This window comes from Perna viridis, chromosome 3 (genome assembly GCF_037379345.1).
Source record: "Perna viridis isolate PV_CMFRI_1.1 ecotype Kerala chromosome 3, ASM3737934v1, whole genome shotgun sequence".
Taxonomy (NCBI): Eukaryota; Metazoa; Mollusca; class Bivalvia; order Mytilida; family Mytilidae; genus Perna; species Perna viridis.
Window position 1 is genome coordinate 41634665 of NC_142447.1, and position 20225 is coordinate 41654889.

Below are 20225 nucleotides of genomic sequence, written 5' to 3' on the forward strand. Positions count from 1 at the left end.
GATCGATTAAACTTGCTATTGGTCTTGATCACCACACGATCTTCAATGATGGACAAAACCCACTATAAAGCAAGCTGTAAAAGACCACAAAACTATTCTTAAAAGACGAAAATCGACCTAATCTATAGAAAAACGAATATCAATGAACATAAAAACATTTTTTATTAGGCAACATTCTTGCACATTGTTATCGATCCTTTATCTCCCTTGTCCAAAAGACTGTGAATGCGACATTCCGATCGCGAGTTTGTAGGAAATTTCTTTAAGTCGCTTCCTTGTAAAAAAGTTTGTTCAACTCGGGAATATATCAATTGTAATCAACGTTGCAGGTGAGGAAACAGTAGAGTCCGTGTAAGAATATTGTTTTGTTGTTGGTTGTGTTTACTTAACGAAGCAAGTTCTGGGAAGAAAAGAAAAGGCGCTATCAGAGATATAACCAGGGCATATAAAACATGCTTGAATGCAATGTTTTGAACATGTATTGATAGAAGACTATAAATTTATTAAAACTGGTCATCTTTCGTGAATACTCCACCAGAAAAATAAATGCATATAAAACTCACGCTACAAATTTGTATGAAGAGTTATCTTCTGCATTTTTATGTATATGAAAATAACTTCAGATCTGTAGAACGAGGAAAATTTGTTTCGTTTATGTGTATTAGCCCGGATTCCGCAAGTCTGCTCCCGTACTTTAAATTGGCCAAATGTTTAAATTTAGACCGAATTTATGTTGCAATATGTCTGCAATGGAGAATTATTTAGCTTCACAACAAACATTTAAAGAAATACATTATATGAAGAGTGGTGAGTTTCTGTAAATAATATTGAACAAGATTACCATATTAATTAGGAGCATTTATGTGACAAATTCCAGGATCTCAAATAATCTGATGATACCCATCACCGACAGCAATGACGAAGACATATAAATATTGAAAACAAGATCTAATTGGTTAGATATAAAGCTGTTCATTTCTGATGGCGAGGAGATCCTTTCCATACTGTGTTGTCGTTGAAATTGCATGTTGCCATTTTCTGGGCCGCTGTTGGTTTGGTGTTTGCTTTCTTCTGGGCATTTTTAGCTGTAGCTTCGTCTTGGTGCTCTTTATGGTATTGTGATTTAACTTCCGACTGTAGTGACACAAACGCTTTAGAAACATCTTTAGCAAAAGCTGCAAAATTTTCGCAAAGTTTCTCGCAGGTCTTCTGTGTTGTTTCTTGCTTTTTCTCCAGGTTTTGGATGGCTTTCAGTTGCTCATTTGACACTCTCCTTTTTTCGTCCTCTACTTTTCTTAGCTGTTTTACGATATTTTCTATGGTAATCTTTAATTTATTTATTTCTTTTTCAAGTTCGCTGTTTTTCTTCTCTAGGTCTTTAATACATGTGTCTTTTCCAATGTTTTTTTCTTTTTGTTTCCGCAGATCATCCAAAGCCCTTCGTTGTTGGTCCTTGAGAAGTTTCATTTTGTCATTTTTGTCGCCGATCTCTTTTTGGAGATCGTCTATTTGCATTCTAAGTTCTGTGATAACTTTGTCTTTATCGCTGTCTACAGAGTCTTTACGTTTTTCAACACCTAAAACAGATTATACGGGTTTAAAATTAATTAATCACTATCAAGATTTAGGAAAGTCAAACCAACATTCCAGATTTTTTTCATCGTTTTTGCATGAAAATATTAGAATTTCAAAATCTAAATGCATTCGTTGCAATGAAATGACTGAATTAATATGACTATAGTATCCAACAAATCATGGAAGCTTAAATTCCAACAAGCCATACTCTTTAAGAAATAAAGTTTTTCTCATGCTTATGCTATTGCCATCGTGCATATTTACCTTTATAACCTAGTCTTGAGTCCTCGATCTCTTTTGTTATGTGTTCGTTTCCTGTTGAGTTTAGAGCATCGACAAATGACTGGTAACATATTCCACCTCTTCTGACCAGGATTTCTAGAAGTTTCTGACACTTTTCATCGGAGGACTTTTCGCTACTCAATTCAATTCTTTCTTCCCACTGAAGACAACCCTCTTTTAATAAAATGTCAAGTACACTGTCGATGTTGGTCAAATTTTTCTTTATAAGTAAGTTGTTCTTAGTCAGAGCGGTCTTATGTGTGGGGTCCATTCCTGAAGAATGAGTACACCACAAAATTCCAATTGTGTGTGCCTTGTCCTGTCCGAGGCGTTAATTGTTAAAGGAACTGCTTGTTAACGTCAGTAGCAACTGTTGGCAATGCTCTATCGATTAATCGGAACATTTGTAAGCCCCTATTATTTTAAACTGAAGTTCAGAGATGTAAAGATTTGGCACCATAATAGCAAAATAAATGTATGCCAAAAAAAAAAGTTTGCCAATATACTTATATAATAAGATTGCATCATCATCTGTATGACTAACTCCCATGACGTGGATGTCCTTATATATTTCAGTATTTTTTTTTATATTCATGGGCCTATACCGGAAACAAGCAGTATGAAATGATTTAATATGGGAAATGCTGTAGGAATTATGATTTGGAAGAGTCCGATTTATAAGTCGCTTCAGATATAACCTAACGGTTTTTGAGATATGTACAAAAATCTGCTGTCTGACCTCTGTGTTCTATTTTTAGTAACGGCGGCCATGTTTTTTAACGGATCAAAAATCCCCACACGAGGTCTATGCAGGATACCCCAAGGAACATTTATACGAAGTTTGGTTTCAATTGGTCAAGTAGTGTCAGAGGAGAAGGTTTTTGAAAGAAAGAACATTGAAAATAGCAAAAATCGTCGAAAAGGGGCAATAACTCCAACATGGCTGAACGGATTAAAACCAAATTTGCCCAGAGATAGATCTCATCATGTTAAACACTTTCACCTCTGTCTGAATTTAGCTAAACCTGACGATTTTGGTGATATATGCAAAAATCTGCTGTCTGGCCTCTATGTTCTATTTTTAGTAACGGCGGCTATGTTTTTCGACGAATCAAATTCCCCACATCAATTCTATGCAGGATACTCCGAGGAACATTTACACTAAGTTTAGTTCTAATCAGTCAAGTAGTTTCAGAGGAGAAGAGTTTTGTATAATTGTTAACGACGACGACGGACGCCAAGCAATAGCTGACTTGGTCGCTGGCCAGGTGAGCTAAAAAATGCAAATTAAAAATTTTGAATGTTACACAATAACACACTGGTCATATTTTTTATGAAGAAATGCACACACTTTTACCCCTTTTTTGCGGGGGGGGGGGGTAAACTTGGTAATGCACATATTTGGTAAATCATACGAACCTAGTACACCAGCATTATTTTCGGGCATATTGCGAAATTAAGAATAAAATAGGTGAATTAAAAAAAATACATAGAAGTCGAGTATACTTCGATTCCGTAAACTCATTATTGTACAAGTAAAAAGATAATGATAGACATTTCCAACTTCTTAAGAATTACATAAAGGACAGTGCCTATCTTGCAGTAGGGAACATTATGAACAAAATAAACATATGTATTTGCAAAAGATTGATTGATCTGCATTATTAAATGCATATTGGTACTTTTCTATTTTCAAATCTGTTTTGAGACAGTAAGATACAATCTATCTCTAGAAGATTTTTCCATGTAAGAAACTAATCTTTGATAGAATTTGTCTTCTAAAGTTTTGTTTTATAGCACCAATGTTTGGTGTTAATTGTCTTAATCATATAGATAGCTAACCACATTCATTTTATATTCGTTTTAACACGTTTTAAACTGTACAATATTTGGAGTTTTTAAGATGAACCAATTTCAGATATGCGGAATTCACTCTATTCACTTCGACGCAGTCGGTATAGAATTCGTTTCGATATCATGTGACATCCACGATGCTTAACCATGGCAGCCTAACCAATGTTGCGTACAATCTCGTATTTCATTGGACAAATGTAATAACAACCGTGAAATTTAAGGCTCCATTGGGGGAATCGATGTCCGGAATATTTCAGTCACTTTCATATATTGAATAATCTTTCATATATTGAATAATTGGATGTCTCAATACACTGAGATTTCAAAATGATTAAAATAAAAACAAAATTTAGAAATGGTACATTCGAAGAGCAAAATAATTTAAGTTTCATTTGTAAAAACTAATCTAATAAAATAAAAAATCGTCATCTCATTCTGTGTCTGAAGATGATTCTGTATTGGCTTTCAGTGCATCATTGTCAAAATAAAATGTCAAAATATTGAAAAAATACGGCAAAAATTAATGTTTGCACAGATAATGTCGTTTTTTTTTTCAATGCTTGGTCACTTATGGTGTTCCACTTCCCCTCTATACATACTTGAAGTAGTCATCTCAATTCAGCAAAAGTTGGAACGATTGGTCCAAGTTTTTAGGTTTGTGCATGTGCAAAGAAGTATCGTACCATCAACAATACTTTTTTGGTGAAAAAGTTCAAAATTACAACCTGACGCAACGTGATACAAAAAGGCCTAATATGAAGTTAATCAAGTAAACTAATGTAACTATATATATATAGTCTGGAAGAGTAATCAAGCAAACCAGGATTCTAGCGGAAATCAAAAGAATGTAATCCAGGGACAAAGACCAGGCATGGAAAACAGACAAACACAACAAAGAACATAAAGTAACTAAAATAATACATACAAAGTAACAAAAGTAAATGAGCAACTCTGAGTCCACTAAAAACTGGTAGGGGTAAGCGTCCTCTGCTTTTCTAGGAACACCCGCCGAGTTGCTCATATAGAGTCAAGTCCGGGGTAGACTAAAGAGGAAGGAAAATTATGACACGATGAACAAATCAGTTTTCATGGTGCCGATGGATACACCGTAACAATCCACGAGTTCATGATGACGACCATAAAACTTCTGTAGTGATAACTTCAATCTTATAGCAACATACCCCTGTTCCAGAAGCCTAATTGTAAGAACTAGCACGATACAAAAAGTCTGCGTACTTACGGCAAGCTCATACGCAGATGCTGAAGGGATGTTACCACAGATGAAAGGAAAGTTGACAATTCTGAATGAAAAGTAATCACATTTGTCGTAAAGTTTGGTCAATAGTTTTCCTTTACCATCGATCTCTAAGTGTATGTCAAGATATGAGGCTGACTTCACAGTGTCTGTAGTATCCTTTATCTCAAGTTCGTTGGGGTAAATGCGATATATCAAATCCCCCGAAACTAGGATTGTTTAACAATAATGCATCATCTATACAGCGGAAACTGAGATTAAGGCTATAACGTCAGACTCGTAAGAGTGAGGGAATAGGTCAGCCAGTAGAGGAACACAATTTGTTCCCATTGGAATGCCGATCGTTCGTTGAAAAACGCATCCACCACACTGGACAAATATGTTGTCGATCAAAAATACCAGCATTTTGAAAACATCTTCTGTATATTTGGAAGTATGAGGAATCTCTACCAAGAACTATATATATGTATCTAGGTGTACCGTCTTTTTTTTTTTTTTTTTTTTTTTGAGAAACAATTACGATATATAATGTTTTTGAGTCGGGATTTTAACTGAGTATGGGGAATAGAAGTATACAGTGTTGAAAAATCATAGGTTTTAATGCTATCACATTCTGATAATAATCTTGAATTGAGAGTCTCCAAATGATCTTTCGAATTTTTCAGGATCCACATTGAATTAATACCACTACTGGAGCAACAAGTGTTGTGCTTTTCCTTCGCTAATTTATCTTATTTGTATCAACAACGATACCTTTAATACTGACTTCTGACTACTTATCAATATCGTAGATACAGGTTGTTTTACTCGAATTAACCAGTCGTTCACTGTCGACAAACTATTGTCTACAAATGTGTCTAAATGGTGCCATTTTAATGTTGAGAGGAGCTGTCTTCAGATATGTCATGCAGGGGCGGAACCGAATATTTTTTTTAATATGGGAGAGGGGCAGTGATATTTACACACTTGTTCAGAAACTATACATGTTCTTCCAAAACAGTGTGTATCAAGGTTTATATGTGAACAGAGCTGTATAGGTGCTTCAGGAACTTAAAGAAGTGTATAGCTAGTGTTTCTGTCTTCAGACATTATTGTTAAAATTATATGCTAAGACTTTGGCGTTTGTTTGTTTGTTTGTTTGTTTGTTAATGTGTGGGTCCCTGCAACTAGTTGCCAGACAATTAGGCGCTTTTATGGTACACATGGGTATCTATGCAGTAACCTGTAGCACTAGAGCCTTAGATTATCAACTGAGAAATAGTAAATCTGAAAGTTACACAAACTGGGGCACTGCTACGATGCCTCGTGTTTTAAAAGAAAAATTAAATGTTATTCGCAATCAGAATGTTGCATCTAAATGAAATGATTCAGTGTTAACATTTTACATCAAGAAGCTTACGTTTAGAACGTTTTCCCTCCTCCTATCTTTTATCTTATCCCTATTATTGTAATTGGACGCTTACTTCAGGTGTGCACATTCAAACAATCTATGTAAATTGATTCAGTACATGAGTTATTTGATTTATCTTACAAACTAATATAAATACGTGAGTACTTTGATTTATCTGACCGATTAAAAAATAAAAATTAAATTTTACACAAGTGTGATAACTTATTAATTAGCCGTCAATGATATTCATGATTCTTCAATGAGATTCGGGAGCGTTCAAACAACATTTTTAACATTTTGAATTTTGCTTTTCTTTATGTTTGCGAGCAGAATTATAAAAAAAAAATGATACCAAGTTTATTTATATACTTTGGCGCACTTAAGTTGTAATATTTTTAAAAAATATATGACAAATACATTTAGTGTAATAAATTACTGTATCCAACACGCAGTTACTTTTATCGATATCGATGTACACGTAAATATTACCTACACATAAATCTTCTATTCCTCAGAATAAGACTCGGCTTAAAGCTTAATTAGAATAGAATTAATAATGAATATGCTTTATGAAAAAAGTATATGTAATTGTTACAAATGAGGCAAGCCTTAGATTGCAATAATACACTTGACGTATATAAAGTATAAAGTTGTATGGCTACTACTATTCAAGATTTGGAACATGTATGTTCATGTATAAATTGAACAATTTTCATTTTTGATAGTATTCTGTTCGTTGCGTTGATAGCGAGAGTAGGCAAAACGATACAAATTGATGGTGAACTTGTATCTGTAGAAGTTTTCATTTCGTATATATTAACACAAATCTGTAGCATTTTTCCCACAATCATTGAAAGCTAACGAAATGAGCCACTTTAATAATTACATATTTAAACTCGAGTTCCTCATCGGATCAGTGCTAATCCTTGACATATCATGGAGATCAGGTGGACTATAGACGAGGCACATATCTAAAGATGCAGTCAAGGAGCTAAACAAAAAATGCACCAAATTCGAGTTCAACCTTGATGACCAAGGTACATTAGTCCATATTGGGACCGGAATGGGATTTTAGGCCAACTTAAGAACGATCGATTCTTAAAGTATTGGGAACTTCCATATCTTCCTCATTCATTGAGAAAATGTTAAAAAAGGGGGCCCTGGTCAATTATGTACAAATTGGAGGTCAACCTTGAAATCCATTAGTTCATCATGGGATCGGAATGGGATTTTAGGCCTACTTCAGGACTATCGATTCCCAAAGTATTTGGGACTTTCCATTTCTTCCATTTTCATTGGGAGATGTTAAAAAGGGCCCCCATTGCCAATTGAGAACCAAATTCGAGGTCGACATTGGGGACCAGGTCCATTATTCCGTCTTGGGACCGAAATGGTATTTTAGGCCTAATTCAGGACTATATGAATTCCCAAAGTGAGTATTGGAATGTCCATATCTTCCACTTTCGCTGAGAGAACATTGTGTTACACAAATACCAATTGAATACTAAATCGAGGTCGACACTGGGGACCATTAGTCCATCTTGGGACCGGAATGGGATTTTACGCCTAAAATCTTAAATCTTATCCCAGTCCCAAGATAGACTAACGGCTTCGATTGTCCTGGCTAATTAACAACTTTCTTATATTCATCTCTTTAATTATAGGTCTCTGCTTACATATATCTCCCACGTACAATATATGATACCAAATACAATTTCAATGATATGATAATCAAGGAATTAAATATATATATATATAAATCCATGTGAATGTCAATACGAATTCTAAATTTTACTAATTTATTATACTAATCGAAAGCATGGAAGCTCAAAAATAATTCTTAATATGCGGTCTTTGATCCCACACTTGAATATTTAATTCTAAATACACTTAATTTGTATAGTACGGCGAATCCAGGGTTGGAGACAGACTGCTGTTTTTGGTGAAAAAAAAATGTTGTGATTCCGTGCAAATTAAATACATTTAGTTTTGACAATAGGGATTATTATCCTTAAATTGTTAATTGTTTATTATGTTATTTATTTGCCAACCAATTTGACACTTAATTAGATGCAAATAAGTGAATATGACACCTCTAATCCAGTCCTTCGTATTGTATTCTTTCGTAAGGAGAGTAGTTGGTTAGTGGAAAGTCTTGGAATACCAAGAACAACACAATGTAGGCCATCAGAATTTGTTCAAAACATAATTTTAGCTAATGTCAATCAACTGTTTGGTCCAGTAAAATCCATGCATATCTTGTATTTTTGTTCCGAAAATATCCGGTTTCGTTTCCTTAATTAGTGACGCCGTGACCGAAAGCGTCATTAGAGATGAGATATACATTGCTACAAGGAAGTTAGTAAATACTCTAAGAAAATCAACGAAGATACCAAGGTATCTGGATTGATCAGAACGGATAGGATAATGTTATGTGCACAACATTACTTTTTTAATTCTTAGAATTAAAAAAAAAAATTTCATAACAAATATCTCTTCTCATAACATTTGATTAATATTCTATTTACATGTATACTGCTACTACTATATATGTTACACTTTTATGTATCAATTATATGGGCCTTTGCCAATTATCGTACTTGTGTTTGTGCCAATAAAGAATATTATATTATTATTATTATTAAAGTAATCTAGAATTTTGACCAGGCTGGTCATTTGAAAACTATTTCTGAAAATTTTTTACCCACCCCCCCCCTCATATTTATGGTGAAAATCTTTCGATCCTCGCATGGACTTTTACATAATTACTTGATCCCCTCGAAACCAAATATTTCATGGTCCTTGACCCCCTATTCCTTCTAACATTATAAAGCCATTTTTTAAACAACTTATCTCTTCATCAGAGCATTCACCAAGCTCATTCATTATTGTATGACACAATAATGTATTTTAAAAATCCTCTTTTTCATTTTTAATCTTCATCACAGTATAGTGTTTTATACAGAATAGTTGAATGAAGAAAGGTAATGCAATGTCATAACACACTCTAGATCATTGAAAATGTAGGAACTCTGTTGCTTTCTGTCATAATTTTGCCACATAAGTAGTTTCATTTTCTGTTACTACACTATTGCTTTTTATTTGGTTTATAGTATAGCTAAAGAATTGACCCCCCTTACTACAAAATAAGAAAAAAACTGATCCCCTTTCCATCATAGAAAAAAAACCTGATCCCCCATACATTTTGACCCCCCCCCAATCCAGGTAAAAAATGATTAGTCTCAAAGGGAATGCATGACCTCTTCTGAAACAGTTATTATACATAGTTATGCTGTGTTATGTATTTTTTTCCCATATTTTTATCAGGGACATACAATATGTAGTTCATATTGTATGCCTTTGTTGTGGGGTAAATGCTGCACCCTCCCATAAACAGTTTTCAACATAATTTTTACTGGAAGTACTAACTGAGCCAGCTTAGAAAATTCTATTGAAAAGGTCTAAATTATTCCAGAAGCAATAAAAAAACCCTTCTGATGCATATCTTGAAGTCTAGATAACAAAATTCTATTCATATCATTGGATATGATTTAGAGCAATTGGTGGCAGAGATTATGAGACTTTGTCCTTTAATGAGTTATGATTTTTATATAAAATAATAAGGTTATTTAGGACACATGAATTATATGACCATTAAAAACTTATACATGTATTAAGTTTCAACATGACAAATTTCTATGAGGGTTATTTACTGTCTTCAAAATATTGGTTCTTTAAATTGAACTGTCTATAATTTGGATATTTTTCACAACCTGTTTTTTGTTTTTTTGGGTTGTTCTAATTGGTTGATAACTAAACTATGTTTACTTAAAACAAAACAAAAAATGAAGTATAGGGGTTCTTTGATATGTTGAACTATTCCTCTCTTTATATTTTGGATACCGAGTCATTTAATGACAATGGAGCGTCTAATGATAATTTGTTAATATCGTTGACCATTTCATTCTGCAATATAAACCCACTGAAATACAATCCTAATTCAGAGGTGTACCATGCTTGAATATTAATTGTGGTCATATATGCTCCAACTGTCCAGGGTTCAAACTTTGTTGTTGCATCAATTAAGCTGAAGCCATGGCAAAATGAAAAGTTTCTTGTAATAGCTTTAAACTGCTTGAAGATCTTGTAAACATTGCTATGAGAGGAATACACTACAAAAATCCTTCAAAATATGCATTTTTTTAAGTTATAGGTCCAAATTATGGAAAATTGGTCTTTTTGGCTGATTTTTATGTCCTATCTTGTAAAAAGTGTAGAAAATTTAGTAAAAATATCAAATATTGAACTTTGAGGGCTATATTTACCAAAATATAGTGGTAATCAGCACTTGAAATCAAGTTTTGTGTAGATTTGAGCAAAAATTTGGTTAGAAATGAGGAAAAACTCACTTTCATTACCACGGTTAAGGACATATAAGCATTTCCCTATGGCAACATGGAAATTCCAGTTTTGAGTACTTTTTTTGCTTTAGGTGCCCTTTACTGGTCATGTTTTAATGTGAAAACACTGTATTTACAAATTTAAAGCCAAAGATATCACCTTTTGTGAAAATTTGAAGATTTAGGGTTTTGACATTTGATCAAGAAAAAGGGGGAGGCATGTCAGAAATAAATATAAAAAAATAGACCAATTTTTCAGAAAATGATTAATTTTAAAGGCTATCTTTATTAATATTGTTAAAAAACAAGTAGTGATTGATTTTTTTTATTTGAAAAGTCAGAAAAAGTTCTTTGCAAATGTTTAATGCATTTAAGTATGGTAGAATATTGTCACTTTTTTGCTCGCACAACTTGGTTAACCTATATTTAAAATCAAATATTTAAAAAAAGTGCTGGTCACATTTCAATGAAACTTTGCAAATGCATTCAGTATGTGTATAGGAAGGTACTTGTATAGTTACTTATTTTTCTAGGACAAAAAATGACTTTAGGTTACAGACCACCAATTCAACCAATGAGCATTTGGAATGTACACAAAAATAGTCCTACGCAGAAATTACCCCCCTGTTCCTCATAGTGCTGTGAAAAAAGTTCTCATTTTATTTTAAAAATTTAAAAGTTTCTGAAAGGAAAAATATTTCTGTACATTTTATAGGTGCATTTTGCTTCTTGTGATGTGAAGTCTAATCTCCATAATGATTTCTAAATATACCCCTATCTTGTGAAAACACTGGGATTTCCCATACTATTTATAGACCCTTCACTTCCGGTGACCAGTACTGCACTGCAAGTCTGCTAACCCCACATGCCACTCTGAGGATTGTGAGTTGACATATGTAGAATCATGCTGATATATAGTCCTCTGCAGGTTAAAGTTAAGGTAAAGTACAGAGAAGCCATTGAATATTGTGAAATTAGCATAGAAGCCTATGGAAAGTGGAATTAGTGGTTTCTAGCCTCAAGCTGTGCAATTGTGGCATTTTGCTCACCTGGCTGTTGGACCATGTGAGCTATTGCCATCACTATGTGTCCGTTGTTGTTGCCATGATCTTTTTCAAACATGTTCATCTCTGAAACTACTGGACAGATTGTAACCAAACTTTGCATGAATATTTCTTAGAGTATTGTTAACAATCCTTGTGTGGGGATTTTTTGATCTGGCAGAAAACATGGTCATCATTACTAAAAATAGACCATACGGGGTCAAATTGCAGAATTTTGCAAATAACTCAATACACAGTTGAGTTAAGCCAAAACATGGCAGGGAGTAAAATTTTTCAGCACGATTGGATGGACGTGTGCTAAAATTATCAGAAAGATTGATGGTTGAGTTATGGGTCCTGAAACGAATTTTTACAAATTTATCGGTCTTAAAATATGGTTTCCATTACTGAAAATTGAGGGTTTGTGGAAATTACTTAAAAAACAATGGGTTTAGCCAAATTTTCATGGGGTAAAATTGATCAGCTCGGTGAGATGGACCAATGCTGAAATTTTCATGAAGATTTGTTGATCATTGTTGGAGATTGCCCTTGAAGAGTAAAAAAATAACTGAGTGATTTCTTTTTCACCCAATGATACGAAAACCTGGTCAAGCTTTAGAAAGTTAAAAAGAATAATTGGAGCATTATACATGTTATGTCCATACTTTACTTGAGAAAATGCTATTCATCACAAGATAAAACAAGTTGGCATTACCCCATATCTTAATACCTGTAAATCCTGTTTGTTTATGAGTAATATTAAAAGTTACAGCATCAAAGGCATGTAATTTCAATTATTTTTGAAATATAAGTCTAGCTCTGTCTGGTCTGAAAATTCAATTATATAATAGTTACATGTACCTGTTAAGTTTGAAAATGGAAGATAAGGCATTACATACTTTTTTGATGTATTACTATTCTTGTATAGCTGGTATCCAGTTAAACATACCTATGAAGTAAGCTAAAAATATTTTTACTTTTGGAGATGGTTTAAAAAAAACCCCAAAGAATTGGCAGAGTAGTTTTATGTAATCTTTAGGAAACACTTTTCATTGTACAATGTAACTCATATATACCTGGAAATGTGATTTTCTGAATACATACACTTATATACACCAATTTACCAGATTTATTAAGACTCATGTATGAAGGTTGTTTCTAAAAAAGTTCTATGCTGAGGGACGTATACGTAGCATATGTTTTCTATATGACAAACAACTTCAATCTGTCATTCTTCCTCATTCATAGGACTTGACCTTTAATAAGCAGCATGGTGGATGACCCGCAAAAGCAGGAGCTGCTCCCCATTCAGGAACTCCCCAATTTTTTAGTGGGGTTTTGGCTTTAGTTTTTTTTCCAGTTCTGTTGTGTAGTATTAAATTATAAGCGGCAGAGAAATAAAGTTAATATTTAAAAATATGAAGAAAATAGCAAAAGAGCAATTTGAAAGTAACCTAATAAAGCAATGGGTCCCGATACCATTAGCCACAAAATGCTTAAACTATGTCCTGAAAAAAAATTGCAATCCCATTGAAAATAATTTTTTAACAAATTATTGGAGCTCTGCAAATTTCCATCTATCTGGAAGATGGCTAATATTTAAAAAGGGTGATTCCTTGTTACTGTCTAACTACAGGCCTATTTCATTAATTAGCTGTGTTGGCAAAGTAATTGAAAGGATTGTGTTTAAAAATATTTATAACCATCTTCATGAAAACAAGTTAATTTACAGAATAAGTCAAAACATTCCACCATTCACCAGTTGTTAGAAATATATAACCGCATCCTGAGTTCTTTAGAGAAAATAGATATTAATAGTTTTGAGTTCTGTGATTTTTCAAAAGCTTTCAACAAAGTATGGCACTAAGGATTAATGTATAAACTGAAAAAGCATCTTTAAGATTCTTATTGTATTAAGAAATTTAAGTAGCTGTCTTTGTAAGAATCATGCAAAATCTGAAAAAAATGTGATACACCCCAAAAAGGGCTACATATTTTTATATTTGTAATTTTAAAAGTTGTTTTATGGGTCTATACTATGAAATGTATAATTATTCATTCAAATCTGCCTGCTCTTAGGAGATAATCAACATTTAAAATTCAATAGATTCTATTGTATTTGGGTGTCATTTACAGAGTTATCTCCCTTAATTTTGAAATCTACAGTGCATTCTATATAATTTTTATCTCTTAAGAACACGGGTTATATGAAAAACTGAATGTTAATTTCTGTTTACTACGGCAATTTAAACAAAATATCAAAATAGAAATATGTAGGCTTTTTACCCATGAATCACATTTTGCATGATTCTTAGCTGGTGTGCTACTTAAAATTTCAACTGAATCATAACATTTTAGAAAAAATATATTTATATTATATTCGACCATTCTTAGAATATGCCCCTGAAGTATGGAACAACTGTAATGCTTCACTCAGTGGAAAATTAGAGCAAATCCAAATGGAGGCAGCAAGAATTGTAACAGGGTTACCAGTGTTTAGAAAAATTGGAAATATATAGAAAGAATTGGGAGACACTAGAAGAATGTCAAAAATGCAGAAAATTACAACAAATGCTCTATACTATCGAACAAAAGCGTGCTCCTGAATATTTGTGTAATCTTGTGCCTCCTAAGGTACAATCTATTTTCAACTGTCCATTACGAAACGGATATGACATTTTATTGCCGTATTGTAGATTGTCTGTTACAAGGAATCCTTCCTTCCAGCTACTATTAAGGGATGGAACAATCTTGACATTACAATAAGAAAGATTGATTCAGTATACAAATTTAAGTTGGTTTTAACTAAGAATAAGGATCGATCCATTGTTCCAAAATATTTTTCATACGGGCCTAGAAAGCTAAATATGCTGATAAACCAACTAAGATATTCTGCATCTTTTCTGAATTATGAAAAGGTCTAAATTAATCCTGAAGCAATAAAAAACCCCTCTGATGCATATCTTGAAATCTAGATAACAAAATTATGTTCATATCTTTGGATATGATTTCGAGCAGTAAATATCACCACAGATCCACTATGTAGATGCGGTACTAACTTGAAAGATGTTTACCACTACCTCTTTCATTGTCCCTTATGTATAGTCCAAAGACAAACTGTGTTTAATAATTTAAGCTGGCTCTGTGATACTTATCCACTTAATGCAAACATTTTACTATCTGGAACCCCTGAATTAACATACCAGTATGAAGAAAACATTTACATTTATCAGCAGGTTTTTCAGTATATAAAAGGGTCAAAAAGATTTCTTGTTGTATGATTTATAAATCAGGCTGATATTTTTTTTGTGTTTTTGCTGTGTTATAGATCGTCAACACCACACCCCCTTCCCCAAACTGTTTTTCTCGCCAGTTGACTTTTAGTTACACTCATTACAGTATTGTATAGTTCATATATTGTTAAAGCATGCTCTCTTATTCTATATATATTCTATATGTATATATTGTATTTAGGAAAGGACTAAATAAGTATGATTTAGTTTTGTCCTATACGTTTTGTTTTTGAGCAAATAAAATATGTTTATACTAAATTAGTATAACTTGTTCTTCATCTGTCCTTTAATAGGTATACCATTATCTTGTTTTGTTCTACTTGTTTGAATCTTCAGTGTTTCTACTTTTTCATTCTACACCAAATATGCCATTGTCATCTTCTCATTCTTCATAATAAACTTTAAAGAATTGCAATGAATGGTTATTATAAAAGACTGTAATGATTACATGCTAGTATATTTGTTTGTATTTGTATGTAATACTTGTTTTGTATTGTAGAAGATAATGTCAAATTTACCACATGGGTTCAGCATGCAGTGCAGAGACTGATTTTCAAGAAAGTGTTAATAGCAACAGTGGAGTAAGAATTGAACCCGTAGATTCTGTAGCACCTTTACCAAGCACTGTACCAAACAATATGCAGAGATCTCCTCCAACTAGAACCATATCTGTTTTGAAAAGAGAAGATGAGGATGAAAGATTCCAAAGAAATCCACAGATAAAAAAAGTCCTTGGTGAATTTGATCACATCAGATTGTATTTAGAAACTCTCCAAAACAAAAATGACTTTGATGATTATGAGGATCTACATAAAAAGCTGACAGATAAGATTATTGATCCCTTTTCTGCACAGAGCACTGATGAGCAAAGACTTCTGATGGGAGACCATCTAGCAAAAATAAGGTTTGTATTATTAGAATAAAAAAAATCCATTCCTATTCTTATCAGATACCTTTGACATAGCTACTTTTTCTCTAAGCAATTTTCATGTTTAAATGATAAAAGATGTTGACTTCATTTGCAATTTTTTTTTGGACAACACTTTGAATCTATTTGTTGACTGCAAAAATTGCAGATACTTAAGTAGAAAAAAAAACAGTTTTTTCGTAACACAATCTTGATAAACAGTTTCTGATATTGCTAACAAATGCTGAACAACAGACACACATCATTTTTGTTTGATATTATAGTAAATGCTTACTTATACAAGTCATTTTCATATTTTGAGGTGTGATTAAAACGTACAACAATAATGATTACTGTTATGTTAAGATACATATACCTTTACATTTATGTAGCCAAAACCTTCATTTTTTATTTTTTATTTTTTTTATAATTTTAACATTTTAATGTGTTTTTTGTAGACATTCTATATGTTTATCTGAATTGTGTTTTGTAATAAAATCACTTTAAATATATATCACATGTATGTATAACCTATTTGAATTCCTTCTTCTACCAAAAAAAACAAAAAAAATCATGAAAAGGTAAGGGCTGAAAATGAAAACCAGTTTCTGACATACGATAAAAATATAATTGTTATAAGTGGCCATATTGCCAGAAATTAAATCATATTTTTGGAGGTAATTTTCTGCAAATCAAAGGATGTTGGATTTCAGTAAATAAACCATTTTTTTGTGGTTTGACAAGATTTGTTTGATATTTATTAAATTGGTCAGTTACTGTAATTCTTAACCCCAGATCCAGTGATAAAAGTACAGAATAATGTTTTTATGAAGCTTTTCCAAAATAAAAAGAGGCATTTTACATGATTATTATGTTTTTTCTGTATCAGGTTCCATGAGCCTTTGTTTGCTGTATACAGAAAAATCTTAGAAGACCATGAACTGTTGGGTGGAATATCACCAAGTCTTGATGATGAAGATGGAGACGAACCTTACTATGAGGCCATTGTAGTTATCAGGACAATTCTCTGGAACTTTTCTGATTCTAGTAAAGACTTTGCCTTGACTATTGCTGATGGCACTGAATTATTTCAGTGGCTAGTCAATGATCTGCAGTGCACTTTTAAAGAAGGACTTGACAATTTGGTAACTATCTGTAGATAATGAAGATATTGAAGGGGATGCTCTTAAGGTGTCTTCTTAGTCAAATTAATTAGGCCCGGACCACAATGTGGCAAATGCCTTTAGTATTCACTCTGTCCATCTGTGTACCCTTCCTAACAAATCGTGTCCCTGTTGTAACTTTGTTGTCTTTTGCTGTAGATTTTGGTATTTGGCATGATGGTAGATAGCTCAAGACAATGTGTACCATACCACAGTTGATGATCTTTATACTTGAACTTTGACGTTTAGGTCAAATAAATGATTTTGCCACACAGATGTGTGTCCTGGCTGTAACTTTGTTGTCTTTTGTTGTAGGCTTTTGATATTTGGCATGTGGGTAGATCTACTAAAGATGATTAGTCACATTACATGGTTGTAGATCTTTGACCTTGAACTTTAACTTCAAGGTCAAATTAATGATTTTTGCATACAAAGTCATGTCTGGGCTGTAATGTTTATGTATTTTGGTATTTGGCGTGAAGGTAGATCCACTTTGGACAAGGTTGCTCATATCATGGTTGGTGACATTTGACCTTGAACTTTGAACTAGAGATCAAATTAATGATTTTTGCTTAACTGTTTTGTGTCTGGGCTGTAGTAAGTTTTGTGTGATAAATTGAATGTCCATGCATGGCTGTTGTATAGGATTTTTACCACAGCAGGCTTTCAGAGATTGATTCCATCTCAATGATATTTAGTTGGCCTAGCTTTAACAGATAACAAAATTTATATTGAATTTATTTAAGCCTTTTTTAATGGCAAATATAAATATTAGATTTAAAGTTAAGGCTTATGTAAAAGTACAATAAAAGGTAAGAAACAAGTTATTTAATTTTTGGATTAAAACACAATGAAATAAATTTCTTAGTAACCAGGGGCGTAGCTGCCTATACGCAAATACGCAGTTGTGTACTTTCAGAAAAAGTAACAAAAATAAAAACACACATTTTAAAGATGAAATAAAGGTTTTATGGAATGACAAATCCTTTTTAATACATAATGATACTCCAATATACACCATAAAGTAATTCGCGATATAAAAACCATCAATTCCGGAAATTTTGTACTTTTCCATATACATACGTTTACATTTTTTGCGTACAACTAAAACAGGCCTAGCTATGCCCCTGGTTACCAGTTTATAAAAGTTAATAATTTTCTCTCTATTTCAGTCTTCAAGTGAATTTTCCTTCAACTCTGCTGTGGCTATTGTAACAAACTGTGGTAGATCTGGTTTGAACAAGTCTTCATTCAGTGTAGAAATAAGAGAAAAGGAGTCTGACCAACTTAAAACATTTCAGTTAGTTGATGTTTTGATGCCATTTTTAAAATCAAAAGAGCAATGTAAGCATATGTTAAATGATTAAAATGAAGAATTATAATGCTAAAGTGTCTTTTCCTCAAATACATGAGCAATTATTCCTACTGCAAGAAATTTCAACTATGTTTGGACATTTGTATTATGATACATTCACTAGTAAAGGGAAAAGAAAAATGTCATGACATAGTACTGAAAAGGGTTTTATAAAGTTGAGACAGAAATTATCACAGTGAGCCTGATAGGGTGAGATGTTAGTTAAAAGTGACATTTTTCTGTTTATCATAAACTTGTCAGTCAAATTGATGTTATGTTGTCATTGGAGATTGCAGATATACAGTTGCCTAAGGCTAAAAATATCAGGCAGTAAAAACAATGGAAATATAATATTGGGCTGCTAATAACTCTCTCTGTGGAGAAAGTGTCAGCACAGGGGTAAAAGTAGTGTTTTAGCTTTAAAGATTGTTTTCAAAAAAAGAAAAACCAGAATCATATTTTGCCAGCAGTGGAACAACATATTTCTACAATCTCAAAAGTTTCTTGACAGTGCCTTGAAGTTTGGAATTATAACCACGTTGTAAAAAAATGAGAGTAGAGACATACAGAGAACTTTGAATAAAATTATCTGTGTAAATTACTTGCAGTTATTCATTTGAAGTATAATAAACATAACTTTTAATTAAAACATTTTTTGCTCTGTATACTTCAGGGGAGATAATTGATCACTAATGAATTTTACAGCTGTAGAGAAAGAAAGTTTCTTAACTGGGAATTAATTTTCTTTACTTTATTTGATATTCTTTATGTAAATAATTGGATGGATAAAATTTATAAATGTATATTTTTGTGATTTAAAACCCTCTTCTCTATTTAATTCTATTGCAGTTGTCAAATTAACAACTTTACTTGCATTATCATATATGGTAAATGAAGACCAGAATCAGATCCTTACAGCTGATGGATCATTGATTGACTTCTTATTGAATATGATCAAATTAGCACTAGATGATAAAGATAGAAGATATTCGGGGTTTAGTGCCCATGAACTGATTGATGGCTTGGCAAAGTTGGCCAAAAATGACACGAACAAATTGAAAATTATGGACAAAAAAGATACTTTCCCCATGTTGAAGAAATCAGTCTTGCAGAAGAAATCGCAGGAAGAAATGTTGGCTGCTGTTAGTGTTGTGTGGGAGTTAGCATTTGTTGAGAGGAATAAAAAGATATTTGCTGTAAGTTTACATATTCTATATTACCACATGGTCGTGTTAGTTAGATCAAATAATCAAAGATCCTCCATCAGTTATAATGATTTGTTTGCTAAACTGTCATTCACAGAAAAACTGAAAACAAATGTATTGGCAATGAATAGTTAATAACATGTTGGTATCTAGAACCTGCTACAACACAAAGTCTTGAACACTCTTGACAGGGCAAATGCATTTGAGGTGTTTGTGTCTGTAGAATGTGCATATCTTTTTAAGGAAACAAGTTATTTTGTCAAAGCACTTGTTTTAGGTTCTTGATAATTATAATTGAATGTATGATACTTTGTAAAAATATTTTATTAAAAGTTTATAATGTTTATTGATAAGTGTCTGATATATGTTATGTTATTTTTCCTTCTTTGTTTTTATTTATCGATGCTTTAAACCAATTTAATTTCACAAGTACCTTTTTTATGTTTAAGGGTGTCCATTCAGATCCATAGCTATTTAAGTTCATCCAAAACATTATCTCAAACA

At 32.6% G+C, this 20225-nt stretch overlaps 2 protein-coding genes across 3 annotated transcripts in view; one reads left to right on the forward strand and one right to left on the reverse strand.

Annotated features, from left to right (window-relative positions):
• Positions 1-143: 143 nt before the first annotated feature.
• LOC148622304 (uncharacterized) lies at positions 144-2224 on the reverse strand. Its single transcript, XM_088572075.1, has 2 exons — positions 1840-2224; positions 144-1577 (listed from the first exon to the last, which is right to left on the reverse strand). Exons 1-2 carry the CDS (start codon positions 2126-2128, stop codon positions 973-975), a joined length of 894 nt encoding a protein of 297 aa, XP_088428201.1. The 5' UTR covers positions 2129-2224; the 3' UTR covers positions 144-972.
• A 6442-nt stretch (positions 2225-8666) lies between these two features.
• The window catches only part of LOC148622305 (uncharacterized), a 28738-nt gene continuing 17179 nt past the window's right edge, over positions 8667-20225 (forward strand). Inside the window, exons 1-5 of one of the 2 annotated variants that reach the window (XM_088572078.1) lie at positions 8667-8753; positions 15592-15996; positions 16889-17144; positions 18335-18506; positions 19366-19712. In XM_088572078.1, coding sequence (XP_088428204.1) covers positions 15614-15996; positions 16889-17144; positions 18335-18506; positions 19366-19712 — 1158 coding nt within the window. In that variant the 5' untranslated portion in view covers positions 8667-8753; positions 15592-15613. The remainder of the gene's footprint in view (positions 8754-15591; positions 15997-16888; positions 17145-18334; positions 18507-19365; positions 19713-20225) is intronic. The other variant, XM_088572079.1, reaches the window with a different exon arrangement.

Coding starts and splice junctions, on each gene's coding strand:
- LOC148622304 (XM_088572075.1), bottom strand. CDS start 2,128: ATGGACCCCACACATAAGACCGCTCTGACTAAGAACAACTTACTTATA. Junction 1,578..1,839: donor CTCAAGACTAGGTTATAAAG/GTAAATATGCAC, acceptor AATCTGTTTTAG/GTGTTGAAAAACGTAAAGAC.